This window comes from Drosophila subpulchrella, unplaced genomic scaffold, assembly GCF_014743375.2.
Source record: "Drosophila subpulchrella strain 33 F10 #4 breed RU33 unplaced genomic scaffold, RU_Dsub_v1.1 Primary Assembly Seq354, whole genome shotgun sequence".
Lineage (NCBI taxonomy): Eukaryota > Metazoa > Arthropoda > Insecta > Diptera > Drosophilidae > Drosophila > Drosophila subpulchrella.
In genome coordinates, this window is record NW_023665577.1 from 4,553,137 (window position 1) to 4,572,352 (window position 19,216).

A 19,216-nucleotide genomic window follows, 5' to 3' on the forward strand; every position below is an offset into this window, starting at 1 on the left:
TTAGAGTGGGCGTGGCATATTCGCGTAACAAACTTGCGCTGCGCTCAAGCCTACGGAATCTAAATCTGAAATCCCGTTTCTCTATCTTTGATATTTTCCGAGATATCAGCGTTCATATTTACGATTTTTTGAAGTTTGTGAGCGGTTTGTGGGCGTTATAGTGGGCGTGGCAAACTTTTTTTTGGTTCAATCGGTAGGTATTGATGAGAACAATACATTTCAGTTAAAATTTTTGTTCTAGCATCAAAACTGTAGGATCCACAGTTTTGGGCGGTTTGTGGGCGTTAGAGTGGGCGTGGCACTCTACTGAAATAAACTTGCGCTGCGTAAGAAGCTCAGGAATCTGCACGCCAAATCTCAATAGCCTAGCTCTCATAGTTTCCGAGATCTCAGCGTTCATCCGGACAGACAGACGGACAGACGGACAGACGGACAGACGGACATGGCTAGATCGACTCGGCTAGTGATCCTGATCAAGAATATATATACTTTATGGGGTCGGAAACGCTTCCTTCTGCCTGTTACATACTTTCCGACGAATCTAGTATACCCTTTTACTCTACGAGTAACGGGTATAATAATATCGTAATAATGTATCCAAAAATGTCGAACCAATCGGCATTCGAACCTAGAATTTGGTATTCTTTGACTATCGAAAAAACCTTATTAAAATTGCTACATGTTTACCAATTCTCCGTATTTACCCATTTGTCTTAAAATATATTCGAATACATTTCGGCTGCCTTTGGTCGATTAAAGCCAAATGTCAATTGAACATCCAAAAATGAATATATTTCAATTAACGCAGCCATCGAAAAAGAACTTAACAACTTTTAAATACATTTTTTCGATTTGTATATTTTATATTTTGTTTTCTAACATTAAATAATTATTATCAGTTTTCTTAATGGTTCTCATTTGCTTAAAGATCAAAATCCAAAATAGAACATTCAGTTACTGGCCTAAGTAGTATCGCACTTATGTACAAGTAGGTATGAAAAACACTTACGATAAGTATTCAATTGGGTTTAGTTAAGTGATTTTGTGCCGCTTAAGTGTTAACTATACGATTCCATTCTTATGCACAATCAGCGTTTTTGAAAAAGGTAATTTTGGATCGAGTTAAATGTACAGCTACGCCCTAGGTCATTACCAGCTAGAGTAGGTAAGTAAGTATACATATATATAAATTTGTAAGGGTAAACTCTATACATATAAGAAAAGGCTACCGCATACTGAGCACACACTTTGCCGGCACCCAACTGGCCATCGAATCGAGTTAGGATCGGATCTTGGCCTGGATCTCTCAGGGGCCTGGGGTCTTAAGGTCTAGGCGAAAATTGGTTAGCTAAACTACGAACTACTGAGGGCGGGACGTCGCCCCTCAGTGCTTGGCGTCCTTCAGGGCCTGCTCCTCGCGATCGGCGTCGATCAGGGACTGCTTGCGCTTCCCGTTCGAGCAGGACTCCATCTGCATCTGCTTGGCGTCGATCAGGGAGTGCTTCCGCTTGTACTTCTCCAGCTCGGAATCGGACTCCGCGTCATCGTGCCGGTTGTGCAGGCACGGGAAGTCGAACATGCGCTCGCCCTTGCCGAACACCTCGCCCTCCTCGATGGTCGTGGGCAGGCTCCTGCAAGATAATGCAAAATGTTAGTAAAATTATGTCTGTATCTTATAGCTAAATAGCATATTCATTTAAATTGCAGATACAGTTCTTTGGATATAACAAATTTAAATGAATATAAATTTAAGCAAGTCATTAATGACACATTTGTTTTGCAAACAAAATACATGATACTCTTATTAGCGAGGGGCAATCAACTGAAAACTTCAACAAAACAACTCAAATTATAATAAATTATAAATATCACTGAACTCATTATAAGACATTAATCAAGTCATTTTTAATTATTTGTATATTGTTTAATAAAAGCACTAGACGATATAATCTGCTGATAAGAAAGCAGATTTATGAATGCAGCAATCGCTCTTAAGCTTCAAATCTTTATTAATGATACGCTGATAGATTCGATAATCATTAATCACACTTTCTTTAATTTTTTGTCGGTCATACCATTAAGTGTTTTATTTGAACTAACAGAAATCTTGCTCTATAAATACTAATAAATTACCTTAATTATAGTTATGCTCAGAAGTCATGTACTAACCTGTTTAGCGTCTCTGGCAGCAGCAGGCAGACAAAGGAGCCCGCGAAGAACAGGACGCCCAGGATGATCGAGGGCGCCGCCTTGAAGAAGGTGCCCAGCCAGAGGATGTAGGGCGCCAGGAAGGAGGCCGCGAACCCGGCCACGTGGACTGCAGCCACGCCCTGGCCCCGCACGCAGGTGGGGATCAGCTCGGTGGCGTACTGGGACCCCGACTCGTAGGAGATGGCCACTCCGAAACGGGCGGCGATCGTCAGGCAGGCCAGCAGAATGGCATTGTGGCTGTGCTGCTGGTAGGCGATCGCGATTCCGGCGGCGGCTGTGAAGAGGCCACCCACCAGCAGGGATCCCGAGGCCATGCCCTTCCTGCCAATGCGGTCCTGCAACAGGACCAGCAGGATACTCGACGGCAGCACTGCCAGGGCACTTAGCGAGAACATGATGAAGGGCGAAATGCCCATGCCCTCCACGTTGCGGGAGACGGCATCGTAGCACAGGGTGATCACCATGCTGCGGGTAGGAAATAAAAAAAGTGTTTAGATAATTGTTGAAAATAAAAAATTTAAAATTCAATTCCTTTTCTAATGAAATAAAAAACTTTCATAACACAAACCAGCACTTGCCAAAAAAAAAATGAACAAAGAAGATTTCGAATTATATTTAAAAGATCGATGGCCTATAGAACTAGTTCGACTTCGAGTTCGGGAAGCTTGAGTCATGAAAGAAGACATACTGGATTATATACACATCTTTCTAATCTAATTATCACCTGATGTTTTCAACAAGCACTTAGCAAACTCACCTCTTAAAGAACAGAATGAGCGTATTCTTGCGCATGCGTGGCGTTCTGAACATATCCAGCAGCGTGGCCTGTTTCTTGTCATCGCCGCCCTGCATTTCGCGGGTCATCTGGCAATGGCGCCGGAACTCGTCGAAGTCCGCCTGGGTCACCCGGCAGCCGTTAAACTTGGCCACTCGCTTCAGCCTTATGATGGCCCCGTCGATGTCATTCCGGGTCACCAGCCACTGGGCGCTCTCCTGCACCACGAAGTAGTACAGAACCACCAGCAGGATGGGCAGCGACGTGCAGGCCAGGTAGATCTGCCAGTGGCCCACCAAAACTGCCAGCCAGGGAGTGAATACCAGGCCCAAGCAGTAGAACAGGCCCACGGCCATGTTGAGACCCAGGGTTCTCATGCTGGGGCGAATATATTCGAGCACTGTTCGGGATAGAGTAATAAAAGAAAGGAAAATAAGACAAAAATCCTCGGAATGCACTTTAAAATTTAAGTAAAATATACTTATTCAAATAAAATATGACTTTAATAATTCTATTCGCATTTCCCCGATATTCCAAATAAACCTTTTTTCACGCTTGTATTCGCCTTTAGCACATATTTCTTGGGTTATACTCAATTTCAAATAATATTTTAAGCGAGAATAAACTTGCCTAATGATACTAAAAAATAAATGCTAACAAATACTGACAAAATAACTTAATACCGATTTTATACACCCTCTTAACTTTCTATTTTTTAACTTACCTATAATGTACATCAGGTAGAAGTTAGTATCGGCGGCCAGCCCGGAAATGAAACGGCAAAGGGTGAAGGTGGCCACGCTTTTGGTGAATATGGTGGAGAAATCCCCGGCAAAGCCGCAGAAGTTGGACAAGATTAGGGCGGGAACTCGGCCAATCTTATCGGACAGCAGCCCGTAGAAGAGAGTGCCCACCACGGAGCCAATAAAGAACAGGGACTGGCCAATACGTGCCTTGTACGCCGAGTCACAGACCCAGTTGAGCTGAATAAAATATAATTATCAACAGTTAGAACTTGTTTGATACCAGTTCCATCGATTTAGAAAACCAGACTTACCTCTGTGTTCATGCTTCTGTAGCCAAAATCATAATTATAGATCCACCTCTCGCACGGTTTGCTGCTGACGGTGACATTATGGCCATTAATGTCATCCAGTCGGGTGCACGAGGGCTTCTCGAACTGAGCGTAGATCTCTCCGATCTCTTTATAGGTCATATTCACTAGCTTATCATGGTAGCACCAATGATCTGGCACAAAACTAATGACTGTTTGCGTAAAGTAATGCTGAAATACAAATGATCATTACATTATGAAAAATATAATAGGGGTAGGAAATTAAATATAACTCACCATCGATACGATGATATTAATAAACCCGAAGAGGGCGAGTATCATGAACTGGTAGCGATTAAAGTCGCCACATTTGGCCAGAATCTGATCGAAATCCATGTTGAAATGAGTTTAATTGGAGCTAAGTGAGTTGAGTTCGGTTTGGATAGTGTGTTTGTACTATAGATGGTTGTGACTTGGTTCTTCAAAAGCTGACTTTTTGTTGGGGGAGAGAAGGCGAGCCCAATTTGCAGCGCAGTTCACATGTGTTGTATCACAATTTAGTGTTAGTTGTCACATTTGTTGCTTTGGCTTGGTCTGAAATAAAGAGCGTGTTTGGATCGTTAAATTGGGTCAATGAACATTGCACAGAATATACACAGTTGTTTTGCATCTAGATAAGATTATTATGTTTTTGGCCCGTATATCATAATAAACTGACAACAAAGAAATTAAATAAATATTTTCACATGCAATCACACACAAAATACACTGCAGTTAAATGGAGGATAGACCATTTGTTTGCCTTCTTTATATTTCAAAGTATTTTGAGAAGCACTTTTCCATCAATATGTATACTATTTTTAAAAAGAACTGAAGTTGTTTTTTTAAGCTCAAAAATTGGAGAGGATATTCAAAGTAAACGGAAAAATTTCAAAATAATAGGAAAAATGTATTGCGCCAGCGCCTAATTGTAACTAAATATATATTTTTTTCACAAATCTACTTATAATAAGAATGCGAAACAGCTTCTTATGAAGATCAGATATGTTGTAAGACTCTAATTTTGAGAGCTTGCTATGTCTACCCACGTTCTGTCATCAAATCCCTGTTTACATTTCCCTGCTAATTCGCTTAAAATAATTGTAATAAACAAATAATTAGACCCGTTTAGCACGTTGGGCGGGAATTTAGCGAGAAAACCAATTGGAAAACAATATTTCCACCCGTAGGTTACCATATTGAACATTATTCGCCAGCACAGATAAGCCGTTGGCTACTGTTCCCTAATCCGTAGACCGAAGATAACTGCCATCAGACTTTGCCCAAACATCGTTCGGCGTTTTGCACGAGCCAAAACTAAGGTCATCAGAGCGGATTCCACACCCTGTTACATCGACTTATCGCTGACAAAATATTTATACAGGCGTTCATTTAGATAAAACCCAAAAAGCAAAAAATTAGAGGGAGGCCTGACTAATGCCAGGGCCATAATTCCACTCGGAGACTGTTGTCAAGTACTAGAATCGACTTTCAATTGGTGCTCTAACACCGAACACGTGCTGTTGACGATATAGACCTCGGATCGCTTGCTGGATTTCTCCGAATACTTTTTGCTCTTGGAGTTGGCACTCGACAACAGCGTGTTAATGATTTACATCTTGGCGAAATAAATGAATAATTTGCGGAGCGCTTCATGCATATTTCGGTTGATTACAACTGGTTTTTCCTTTGGTTTTCCACGCCAAGAACCACTTTTTATAGAGTTTTGCAAAACGGATACAAGGTTCCTTCTGACTACACCATATACACTAAATCTGAAGAGTGTTGTTACTTTGAAGGCATAGCCAAAATATTTTTTAATGGCCTTTGAAGTGGTTTACAAAATCATGTAATCACTTTTTAATCCATATATTTTATATACCAAACACTTTTAGAATTAAATTTTGTTTACCTCATGTAATTGTCTTTGTGGAAATGGAAAATTCAGCCACAAATTTGTTTACGAACCAATCGACAAAGCAGATCAGGCGAAACAAAAGAATAATTTTAAACAATTCTTGCAGCGTAGAAACAAGAGTTTTTCTGCGACGCACCGCAAACAAAATTTCCCGACAGCAAATTAGTATGGCGATATAAGTATATTATTGTTTATGTCTTTCCAAATATTTTCTATATTTCAAAGTTCAATGGCTCTGTCACAGAACGCACACGCCGCGGCCAATAAAAAACACAAATATTTTCGTAGACCGAGATTTAAAGGAGAATTTAAATGTTTGTTTGTACGGTTGGGATAATCACAAAACAAATGGCGCACGCTCGACTGACTTGAGGTGAATAAATTTTAGATGATATTTTTTGGCTTTGTTAGTGCGCTTCTGCGGAACCGTTAAGGCCCGTTGGGACGAGCTGGCCAAGAGCGATGGTTGCGATGTGTATCCGCCGAACGCTCCTCACAAACTGAGCTGCGAAACGCCGACGATTGTTTATTAAAAACGCCAAACAGCTGTTCTGTTCGCTCAGCAACGCGTCGACGGCAGCGGCGGCGGCAAATCGAATTCAACAGGCGGACCAGAAAACGGGTCATAATTAAGTCCAAAACCTGTGAAAAACAAACAAAAATCCACTGGGCCAAGCTCGGGTTTTGCGATTTTCGATTTTCGGTCATTTACGATCGGCCACACGGCGTATACTTGATTGGATTCGATACGATTTCATTTGATTCACATCCCCATACTCCACCCTTGTGATCGGATTTTCAGGCGCATGCTGAGGAAATTGCCCTGCTAATTCCCAAGACAAACTCCCCTTCTTGATTAGCCTGCCCTATAAACAAATGCCACTGTTGGTTTTGTAGACTTTATCTTTTCGCCTGAGTCGCATTGAGCAATTTTATATCACTTTGCGGGGGAAATTCTGGGCTGATTCACTCCGTTACGAGTATTCTGCTAATTATTTATCACAATCGCAGCATTGACTGGGATTTTGTAATAGGTATTGATTATACGCGCTTTTGGGGTCGCTTTCTTGTCGCTATATCTATATATACATTTGATATTTTGAGGTTTTCAGAGGAGTCATAACCACAAAGATGTTGTTGTCTTTTAACTTTTACGAGGGCACATATAGAACACATATTTTAGAAAAGATTAGCTATGTCCAAGCGTAAAATGAATACAATACTTGCGGCGCCTGTCACTATGTGACAAGATATGATAGCGTACAAACACTTGAACTTTGCTTTTCTAAACCATATTAAACCATTGGAAAAAGTGCAACAACCCAGCAGAAAGCGCACTGTGATTAATCAACATTCTTCGGCAATTAGTAGACGACAATTTATTACACACTCGAGACTTATTGGTAGCTAAAGTAGAGTGAGCAGTAGGCCATAAATAAATATCAATTTGTTGGCAACACTAATCAGAAATCAAAGCTCACGGCTAATGCTCTAATGCAATTAAAACCCAATCAAGTGGGTAAGGCGAGTACAAGGCGTACAGCCCACCAACTGCCGATTAGATAATGCCCAATTTCAGACGTTGTACCACTCAAGTAGCCGACTTCCATGTGCTAACAAGTTAGTTGCCATAAAATCGAGGTGCGTAGCCGAAAAACTCAATGCCATAACGCGAGATACGGTTCGATCTTATCGCACTTTCCCCCGGGCCAAAACAAAAAACGTGCTGGTCGCTCTTTCGATCTTGGCCAACTGTACTTGCCAGATGGATGATCTTTCACAAGAGCCGGAAAATACACATGAATCTGGCAAATATTTGCATTTTCATTGCGCTTTCCTTTGTGCGGCGGCTGTCAACAAAGGAACAAAGAAAGTGCAGGGCTCCAAAGGCCCTTTTTTGAAGAACTCTCGTATCGGGTTCATAGATGGCATTACTCATCGCGCATACGCCCTGTTATCCACCAATCGAACGGGGATTTTCACTGAATTTAATGACTAAGCTGCGTTTATATGCTGCTCGGCAGATCCTCTTACACTCTCCGTCTAACTTTAGCACCTACTTGAAAAACAAACAATAAAAAGCGAATATCAAATCAAAGGCGCTAACACCTCAGGGGCGAGAATTACGACCATCATCTTCGGGAATGTATTAATTTGTTGGACCAATATTAACAACACCTAGATTATGCTTATGCAAAGGCGTTGTGTTAAAAGGAATTTAACTTGGGCTGTATTTACACTTGAATGTTTTTTTAGGCACTTCATAACAAAACAAACAAAGGGGATTTTGGTGTCTGGCTCTGGGATTGTTAAGAAAATATATTCTGTTCACTTTCTTTTCTTAGAGATGTAGCACCCTTTAACGGATTTACAAAATAAACATAAAAATGGAGCACTAACAGATCTTATTATTTCGTGCTATCAAGGGTACACAGATCTATTGTGAAATAAAAATTACCAAATATCCATAAGCCAAGGTATACACTTTTTATTTTCACTATTCATTTCCTTCAGTTTAGGTCCTTGAACTGTTCGAATTTTGTGGTTTTTCTTTATAGTTTTTTTTAGCACGCTAAACAGAAAATCTCCCTCACCATAAATTGTTATTGCGTCGGTTTTTTTTTCACATACACTTGCGAAATGTTTCGAAAATGGATTTTATAATAATAGCCATCAGGGATTGAACTTACTAATTAGGCGATTTGTTATGAATTTTACATTTCGCGACGAGTCGATCTTCTTTTTCTTCTTCTTCCGCTGATCCTGAGCGACTTTCCCTCTCACTCGCACTCGCTCCCACACTCAGCGATCAGCTGTTGGCCTCTCGCTCGCGATCTTTTGCTGCTGCTCGCGTGACAATTGGATTCGTTTTGACTTCAAGTTCACCGAGTGTTGTCGGTTTTAAATGCTTTCGCGTGCCACAAAGTTCCGCTGCCAGCTGTAAGCTGCATCAGAAAATGAGTATTCTTGGCCCCCTCTCTTTCTACTACGCTGTTGCCCTCTCTCTCTTTTTTCAAATAAAGAATGCACTTTATCCCTTTCACTCGTATTTCCCCACGGCACACAGAAAGAAATTGGTACACTCCCCTGCAGTGCTTTCTTTCTCCAAAAGAGGGATGCATTTTATTTGTTTTACACAGAAAAAACTTTGGCTGATGTATTACTTAAAATAGTTATAGCCTTAACATATCTTACATTAAGTAATATTTTATAAAATTTATATATAATAATATAATATAAAAGATTTCATTATAATTTATTAGAAAAATACAAGTTTTACTTATCTGTTTAGTTGCTTATAACTTTTTATCTTTGTATTACTATCTTCCACACCCCTTTCACTGTGTATCTACTTATTCAAGTTCGTTAACTTCGGTTTGAAAACACTATACCCCCTATATCGAATTTCCCTTCTATGAACCTTCAATTGATTCGAATGTTTGCTTTTGTTTGCCACTGATTAGGCTTTTATGACCAAACGTCTTTTGTTTGCCGGACAAGCAGCAATTACTATTCCATGAATATCCACATAAATAGATATACAAAACTCTTGGCATCAATTAGAGCGCTTGGCGACAAAAAAAATGTGAGTGACAAACGCCTGTTTTAATGGGCTTACAATTAGGGGAAGATTGCCAGATGGGATTTACTCAAATGCGGGACGATAAATGGGGGGAAAATAAATTTGAAGCAGGGCAATATCTTTATATGCCAGAACTACGTCGCAGAGTTAGTAAAATAGATGGCTCTGAATAATGCCACCGCCATTTAAAACCCAGAAAAGATATTATATTTGTTGAAGCCACAAACCGGAACACTTTTTCCGAAAGTTCCAAAAAGCGTGGCCATCAGGAAAAGGGGTTCGAGAAAAGCCCCCTAGATCCGATTGATAAGAGGACTGGCCATCGAGAGCAAGTTCTCCCAGCTGATAAAGCTCACACTCTCTCTACGTTTGACTCACTTTTGAGTCGCCGAGTTGGCCATCCGATCTGGACTGGTTTGTGTCAGTTGTAACCAATTATGAGCACGGGCTCAGCTCGAGCACTTTTTCGCTCCCATCCGAATTCGCATTCGCGACTCGTACAATCAGCCGTGGGGCTATGCGGCGTATGCTCGACAAATGGCGTCAGCATTTTTTCTCCCTGAGCCAACGAAATTCCATTTCCCCAACCCTTCCATCTAAAAACTACCATTACCCCCTTCAAAAGCCACTTCAGTAGCCAGCAACAAGTGTCGTTAATCCAGCCCCCCTTGAAAATACCGAAATTTGTGCCTTTTCTCAGTACTCCATATATCTCCAGCGCTCATTTGGCATTATAGTTAGAAGATAAAGCTCAAATGATACCCAACATTCTTCGCAAACAACATGAAATGCTATACTTAGAACGTGACAGCAGGGCATGAAATCGAAAAAAAGTCAGAGGAAAACCTTGATGCGACTTGTAAAGTCATTAACAAACCACAATCTTATCAACAAAGTTTCACTAATGTCATTGACATTTTGTAATGGTTTTTCATATTAGAATTTATAGTACTTTGAAAGATTTTACTTCCTTTTTTTTCCATAATTAAACAAAAAATATGCAGAGCAATGACTGACAATAATTATTATACATTTTTTTTTAGTTTTCAATGTCGTTTTTTAGCACAATCATTAAATTCAGTTTAAAAAGTTTACGTTTAATTCGTGATAAAGATACATCTATCTATCATCTATGTCAATGTAAAGACTCATTTAATATTCCATTCAGAATGGAAATTTTACTCCGCGACCAACTATAAAATCCCATTGAATAATGGCCAACTTGAGTTTTTTGAACCACCCAAGAAAATTACGCTTTCTTCAATAAGTACGCCAAAAAAAGATCACAATCGAAAAAAGCTATTCAATTGAGTGGCCAAACATAAACACAACAATCAATTATTGCATAAACAAATCGATGAACGAAAGTGCCGACTCACCGAGAAATGCTAGGCAATTGGATCGAAGTCAGCCGAGATGGGCTATGCAAATGATGTCATGGCATCCCCGTCCCCATACATATGAGATATATGCTGGCCGAGTGCGGTACCAGCATAAGTGTTGGGAATATTCCATTGCCAAGTGGGGGAAGCGCTGGCCGTAGGCAATACAAATTGATCGGAGGGTTTCTGGGGACATGGAGCTTTTCCGAACCGGAATGAATCGGTTTGCACGGTCGCCACAAAAGGCCGCACAAAGGTTTACCTTTGGCAGTTTAGCGGCAATCGTCGCTACAGCTGATAGCTACAGACAACAGACCCCGATCCCAGATCCCCCATACCGATCCCCAATCCCCAATCCACACCCAGACTAGCCCGCCAGCCCAGACTACGCATTAACATTTTATGATCGGGCTGAATAACAGACTTTCGATCGCGAAACACGTTGGGCCAGTCTTTCGCCGCCCCAGACACATAAAAAAATAGTGCAAAACTAAACATAGAGAGATTTTTTGACCCTCAATCAAAAAAAAAACGAGCTGAACGAAAAAAATCAAATAAAAATAAACCAAAATTCAAACGAGCTTGGCAACGACGTCTGGGGCATATAAAATTAAAATTAACTTCGAATACTATATTTGTTTATCATTCGCTCATAGCAAACACACGTACAGCCACAGCAGATATAAATGAGTCAAAAACGTGACTTAGCTTTTGCTATAATTTTTTTGTTTGTTCTTTAATTTATGCGAAGCATATATATGCGCATAGCCAATGGTTTAATTAAATAGAAATGTATCGGGGAAACGAGTTTTGTGCAGAGCCTCGGGCATCAATCATAGGGTAGATATCAGATAAAAATCGACATAACTAGCTGCTTAAGTTCGGCATCGGTCAAATGTCATTCGAGAGGGTCTCTTTGGGAAACCAGTTACAAACTGTGAAAATCAAAACACGTTATGCGATCCGCTGCACTAAGGAGATTGCTTCCACGAATGCAATCAAGATTATCGTACGAATACCAGATCCAACTGGTTGGCCAGAGATAATGGTTCTCCGTCGATCGGTTCACTTCCTCTCCCTCGTCGCAGTGCAAAAACTGTAGCTGCAGCTCAGGTGTAATTGCTCCCCAACTACTTTAACAGCACTCTGAAATATAGAGTGCACTTCCCGGGAAATCTCGAATCTATGATGTGATAAGGCACTTTAAAATATTATGAATTTCAAGAATCTTAAAAATATTTAGTCTAATTAACGTAATTTGAGGCTCTGAACACTTGATAAAATAGAAAATAAAGAAAAAAATATTTACTTTAATCTTATTTCATCATCACCTCTATCCATTGTTATCGTATTTAATGAGTTCTTTGTTTTGATGTTTTTCATTTATGATACTTTTTTCAAAACGAATATCTTGGTATCTCTTTTGGGAATATCTTTATTAACAAGCTGCGCCGTCTTATCTTTTGTCGCCTTTAATCACTGTTGAGTCAATTTAATTTGAGATTAAGGCAAATAAAATGTGCACTTTATCTGAACTTTCTTTTGTACATTTTTGTTTGCGCTGGTATTTATAGAACTTGCGGATATGCAAATTAAGTTTAATTCCTTTGATGCACATCGACATACTCCACTTCCCCTTGCCTCATTTTAGTATTTAACTCCCACACGGCCTTGTAAATATGAGATGGGATAACAAGGACACGAAATAACCCTGTGCTTCCCACAGAGAAAATCCCATTGGCATTCAGAGGCGTTCGTGTTTATCCCCCTCCGCCCACTCGCATTTCCCAGAAGTACCAGTTCGCCCCTTTAGAACCCACTCGGAGCCACAATATTACGTATATTGGCCAAGGCCAAAAGAACGTGTGTCTTGGTCGCGATCCAGAAATGCTAAATTGAAACCGGTTCGGGGGGAGGCACTGGCACTGGCACTGGGAAATGGGAAATAAATAGAAAACCAAACGGTTTGCATTCACTCGGTCTATTTTTAAAGGGGGCACAGTTTCATACACGTGCGCATAAACATATTTATGGTCTATATGGCTGTGTGCATGAAATCATACAACTGACCGAAGACGATTGCATAAATTCGTTAATTGCTATTTATATGGGCCGACACTTGGCGACCGAGCGACAATAAATAGATCGAATGCAAAACTTTCCACTCGCCTGTGTGAAACTCTCTGCATGCCGCCTTTCCCGATCGCCAACTGCACTTCAATTGCCGTCAATTAATTGTTTTCCCTTGCCCATTCACACTCGCACATAAGACTGCACTTTGGCACCCGATTCACTGAAAATCGTCTGATTGAGAATTTACGGAGGAACTATGTAGAGCTGACGGCTCCAACCCCGAACTTTCGGATGGCGGGTTGTCTACTACACAGTGGGTCAGATATACGGCGATTTGCCGTTAGCACTTGCAGTTCGAAAATTCCACGGATGCGATTTCTGGGTTCCGTTCTCGAGCGAGCGCCGTCGTGCGACTGTTCAATGCTCGTCAGGTATTCAAAATATCGGCCATGACTTTGGCAAAGAAAAACTACAGCAAGTACGGGGATAGTCGGGTAGCTCGACTATGAGATGCTCTGTAAATGGATCAGCTTAATAATACTTCATAATAATTTATGCCTATAAGAATACTCTTTATTTTTAGACCCATTTATAATAACTTTAATTCCAAAGGGTTCAAAAAATTGTTGTCTGTAAAGAAGCTCAGCTGGTTAATAAAGTAATACATCTTACATTTTTAAAACCCCCGCCACTCCATATGGTCCTTCAAAAATATTATAATATTAATGCCATGCCCGGATCCACGGGGGGAATATAGGGGATAGATCCCCTCAACCCGGGCTAAAAAGTACATGTAATACGTATTTTATTCCAAATTTTTGGAATTCTAATCAACAAATATTATATATACCCCCCACAACAAATCCGCCACTGAATACTGCTGATTATTTCCGATCCCAAACTCCATTTTTATTAGTATCAAGTATAAAGTAATAGATTAAAAAATTGGTAGATCATATCATGCGAAATATATTTTAATAAAGTATTTCATAGAAGGAAAACTCACGCCCGGCATACCCCTTTATATTTGTCAAAGAGAGGTATAACTAGAATTTAAGTTTTGTTGTAATGTTCTCTCTACCTCTCTCTCTCCTTTCTTTTCTTTTCTTTTGTTGCTCCTCAGCTGTTCAATGCTGTCTTCCTGTTTTTACAGGGTGCATTCCCCTATAAAAAATCTTCTTTAGGGATGGTCAATTGTAAGACGATTGTTAGATCTTGCAGATATCAGCCCTCTTTGAGGTAAGCAAACTACGCACTTCTTCATTCTTATAACGCAGATCGGGGATCGAAAATCGTGCAACACCCTCAAAATGCGTGTTCCCTTCGATGCGTTACAACGCATTAACCTGAGGGCAGGTAAGTACAAAAGAAATCAAACAAAACATAATCAAATCGGAATGAGAATCAAAAGTTTTCCGCTAGGAACAAACCCCATGCTACCCTACCCGTAAATAAAATCAAAAAGAGAGAGCTGTTCAGCATGAACTGCATGCAAAATCGGTAGAAACAACAAAAATGAATCTGATTATTGCAGTTCTTTGTTAACAATTATTTATTATATGTATTTCGATTTAACCAAACGGAACCGGTTCGATTTGCGCTTGATTTTTAGTTTGTTTTGCCAGCGTCTGGCCCCAAACCAATGACGTCATCAGTATTATATACTCTTTACAAATGCCCAAATTTAATTATTTCATTTGTTTTGTTTGCATTTATTATGCGTCTGCGATTTGTTTGAGAGCATTCACCGCCACTCGGCCAAAGGGAAATATTCTGATAAATGCTCATAACGAAAACGACTGCCAAGTATTGGAGGTGCGAACGAATCACGATTTTATTATCTTTATTCCTAGAACATTCAGAGGAAATCACGCTTCTTAGAAAAGTCGGTAAAAGAAATAGTAAATAAAGTTTAGAATAATGACTAAAATGTACAGACATAAATCATTTACTATTTTGTAAAATACCAACAGGTGTGCTTGTAAAATTTTTGAAGTTGTCAGCAAGCTGTCAGTCAATATTATTTTTTTCTAAATATATTTTGTATGTTTTTTTTTATAAAAGTAATTATTTATTTTCTAATCAAATGTTTAGTTGTGGCACGAGTGCATCTCCGCCGGCGACCTTCACATTGAGTTTTGGCTAAGCAAAAATACATTATTTTCGAGAGATTTCTCGGTTCTTGGCAGCTTTTGAAGAATCTGCTTACTCATTCGCTGACTCTCGCAATTTATTATAGAATTAAAATTAGTCTTGTACTCTATATTTGCATTTGGGATGCATTTAGGTCTACTTTGTAGAAGGGTTAATGAGATAGATTAGATAGCAAAGAAGGGTGATAATGGGCAACTATTCGATACTCAGATGACCTCGTCTGGCAATCGAATCGTCTCATTCTATTTGCTCAAGGCCCTATGCAACAAATGTAATTATTATGCATGACACATTGGGTTTTATTAAACAAATGCGACAGTTCAACTTGGCCAATAACATGTTATTGCAATTTAAATTGATACAGAAATCTAAATTGGAAATCTTATAAATAAGAAAATATGATATTTTTCCTCCGACTCATTCAACTTTCACTTCAGAAATCAATCAATATTGATAACACCTATTCCGTAACATCAATTAGGTTTTTTATGTATGGCGTAAATTGATAGCCCAAAAAATGGTAAGCAAACAACAATAATATAATATGAGTATTTTTTTTTTGCATTAAATAAGATTTCTGGGTTTCATACCGATAATTGACAACTCTATTTTTGTTGTACTTTTCCTAGGCCTTAAATGATATTTATGGAATTCACATAGCGGTTAATTGACTTTTCTGATGTTAAGTTATGGGGAAACAAATCAACTATAAATAGAAAAGCATAAAAATAGTCATATTGCCAAGGCAATTGTCTTAATTATATACAGTAAATTGAAGGGGATTAATTGTCAGTTTGTTTGCCATTTTTCTATCTTTTAAATGGCACATGTTTGAAGTTTGTTGACAAGGCGATTAACTATTTTATTTATTTTTATATAAACAATATGAATATTTCAAAATGGTATCTTTGCCATTTTGTTCATGTTCTTTGTTACCAGCTAAGGATTTACTGTACCTCATCTTATTTGGTTTGTTAAAAAAAAATAATGAAATATTTTCCATCATTAGGTAAATAATTCCATTGAATGTCATTGTGAATTTGTACAATTAGACATGCTTATGCTGGGTTTTTTTGTTTTTCAGCTTGGATTTATGCGATCGCTAATTGAACTGCCAATGCGGGGCAAAATGAACTAATTAGGAATCGAATGACGCAGATTGGGTTTGTTTATCCCAAAACGAAACCCGATAAGCTTTCAACACGGTAATGAAATCAACTCCTTGCTGTAAGATCCAAAGCATCGTAAATCATCAGAACAAGAAGTGAAAATTACCATCAAATACGATTTACATTTGTGCTAACAAAATGGCCAGCACTTGGGAAATGCAGCAGGGGATGAGTAGGTTCCTCCGATTGAGGGTCTCCTGGCGTGTAAATGGAACTCGGAACTTGACATCGGTGCGGACGTTGTCTTTGGGGGGTCTTCAGGGGCCGGATCTATTTATAGGACTGCTCAAGGACAGCAAAATACACCGAGACAGACGTTGCCTTAATTTATAAGCACGCAAATCGCGTGTGCCATAGAGATATATACAAATATACACATATATGAATTTTCATGAACGCAAAGTTTGGGAAGTGCATACAAAGGCCAAAAATTTCTATGACTCAGCTGTTCTTTGATTTCCACCCATTATGCTTAAAGTTGAAAGGAAATTGCGTTCATTACTCACTTGTTGTTTTTCCAGGGCGTCTGTATTTTGATAACCGAACAATTACTTATGGTTTCTTATGGTGGGGCAAATTGATGCCTTTGCTATTTTTTGGTAAACAAAAGTATCGGTTTTAAAGAAAAGAAAAAGTTGCTTGCATACATTGTAAGAGTGTAAGTCAAAAAGCCAAATTAAATTAGCGCATTTCTGTTTATCGTTCTGCCTATATCAATCTTTTTCGCAGAGCACCGGAAATGTTCGTTTTCAGAACGTAGCGTATAGGTAATTTGCGCAATTTGTTCTTAATATTCAGATTAAAGCGGTTTCAATGATGATAAGTGAAATTGAAAGGTAAAAACAGATTTATAAATTAATGATTAATGCATTTTTGGACACCATACGGTTTAAAAATAAATCTAAATTAATGAATGTAAATTACAAAGCCAGCTACCCGTTTTTTACAATTAAGTGACTATATTGTGAAAAATGGACATGAAATCCTGGGCAGGCAAAATCCCTGCCCTGTACCACATGACGTATGCGTAATTTTTCACACACTTCATTGATTTAACAAGCCGGTATCGGTATCCTGTTCCTTTTTAAAATTTATGCTCGGCTTGAGTGAGTTGTCAAGCTCAGTTTGATGGTCCCATGTTATTGAAAAATTTCATATTTACGCTTAGGAAGGCATTAATAACGGCAGCTCACAACATCATTATTCAATGTCAGGACAGAGTCTTCCGAGTGGGGCAAACAGGAACGACAGAACCGAACTAGAAACACTTTGCATTCTCTGTGCATTATTTAGCACTTACTTGGGGACCCCAGGGGGGATCCACGTAATACGAGAAGGTATATGGGTATGGGGCGGAATATTGGTCATGATATGCCTCAAGGGTAATTACAGGCAGACGGAACTTTCACCAGCTGGCGGCTTAGCAAATCCATTGTAATTGTAAATAATTAAAATGGCCAGCATAAGCGATCGACGTCATTACGCGGCTGAGTAATTATTATTATTGAAATAATACCTAACATTACGGATGGGGATTATAAAGAGTGATTCACTTAGTCGGAATTATTAAATCAATAAAATTATCAATCTCATTAGCATGAAAGCTGCAAAAGTTCTTTGCCAACTCACGGAAATTTTCCCTTCCCTTATTATTTTTTGGATTCTTTTCTGAAGGTTCAAGGAACCTATTGCCTTGAAAGGAATACAACTTCTGCTGCGTATTTTGCACTGATATAAATGGTGCCCCGTTAGTGGGGATTTAAATGTCTGTCAGCACAAAGAACCAAAGTCCTGGCAAACTCCTTCGTCCGGGAAAACGCACAAAGGGCACTGCAATTCCTGAGCGGGACAATGGTGACAGACGGACTGTTCAAATACGAGTATTTGCCGGCGCCGGCACTAAAAATCAATATCTGGAATGAGGAGATGGGGAGCTGCAGAGGAAAACTAAGCATAATTGCCAACTTTCTTGCAGCAAATCAATGATACCCAAGTGATTGCTTTTTAAGATTAACTAATTACATTTTTTCGACGATAATAATAATAAAAATTGTTTATTGCAAGTGCTCTTCAAGAGTTTAAGGCAAATAATATATATTCTACAATTCTGTATTAACATTAAAATATCAAAACATATATATCTATATGTAAATATTATTCTACTTTTAAAGGCCTTTACTAAAAGTAAAACTCATACCATAACGTTTAAATTTTGTTATAGTTTTTTTTCTTATGAAAAATGTTTTGGTTTAGTGACTAATAATACTTTAAATATTATCCAGATTATCATATAATTGATATAAATTTTAGTGGATTTATTTTCTAGCACTGTGAAGGCGATAGCACGGTGCGTATGGGCAATGCAGCAAACCACAATAACCTCAATTAGCTTGGCATGACAGTTCCGAATGCTTCTTTAACTATGAAACTAATAAAGGCCAGCTAAACTGAACTAATTGACTCACCCGGAGATGCGAGTCGATGCCTGACCCACCACAAGTCCTGGTTATGAGCTTCCAGTTGCCAGGACAACAGTTGCGTGGGAACTTCAGGGCGAGTACTATATCCTAGGGCAACGCCGCTGAGGACCTCTGCGTCTTGGGGCAATAAACGAATGCACTGCCTGGGGCCAATATCATCGAGCCCGGCATCGCGTATTTCGTCCTGCGATGTTTGTACTGCCAATCCGCGACGTAAACTGAACCCAAAAATATACACAAAACAGGAGTCAACCGCTCGCTCAGCCTCTGCACTGTGCACTGTGGAAAACCAGGCGAGCGAATGAAAATGTATGCGAGTTGTATTTTCACGATACCGCCATATCGCCATGTGCGCGTAGCAGGCGGTCAAAATCAGCT

The 19,216-nt window shown here is 39.3% G+C and overlaps 1 protein-coding gene across 4 annotated transcripts; it reads right to left on the reverse strand.

Annotated features, from left to right (window-relative positions):
- Nucleotides 1–838: 838 nt before the first annotated feature.
- Nucleotides 839–19,104, reverse strand: LOC119560227 (organic cation transporter protein). 4 transcript variants are annotated; one of them, XM_037873587.1, is made up of 7 exons: nucleotides 18,824–19,104; nucleotides 4,338–4,634; nucleotides 4,044–4,271; nucleotides 3,711–3,969; nucleotides 2,969–3,386; nucleotides 2,170–2,676; nucleotides 839–1,631 (listed from the first exon to the last, which is right to left on the reverse strand). In XM_037873587.1, exons 2-7 carry the CDS (start codon nucleotides 4,434–4,436, stop codon nucleotides 1,385–1,387), a joined length of 1,758 nt encoding a protein of 585 aa, XP_037729515.1. In that variant the 5' UTR covers nucleotides 4,437–4,634; nucleotides 18,824–19,104; the 3' UTR covers nucleotides 839–1,384. The 4 variants fall into 4 exon arrangements, with proteins under 4 accessions (XP_037729515.1, XP_037729516.1, XP_037729514.1 ...); XM_037873588.1 differs by lacking the exon at nucleotides 18,824–19,104 and adding an exon at nucleotides 16,865–16,883; XM_037873586.1 differs by lacking the exon at nucleotides 18,824–19,104 and adding an exon at nucleotides 8,688–8,852.
- Nucleotides 19,105–19,216: the final 112 nt, after the last annotated feature.

Excerpts from the sequence above, each read along its gene's own strand:
- LOC119560227 (XM_037873587.1), bottom strand. The coding sequence starts at position 4,436 with ATGGATTTCGATCAGATTCTGGCCAAATGTGGCGACTTTAATCGCTAC. Across the intron at positions 4,272-4,337 it reads TTAATATCATCGTATCGATG|CATTACTTTACGCAAACAGT; the intron begins GTGAGTTATATT and ends TTTGTATTTCAG. Across the intron at positions 3,970-4,043 it reads ACAGAAGCATGAACACAGAG|CTCAACTGGGTCTGTGACTC; the intron begins GTAAGTCTGGTT and ends TATTTTATTCAG.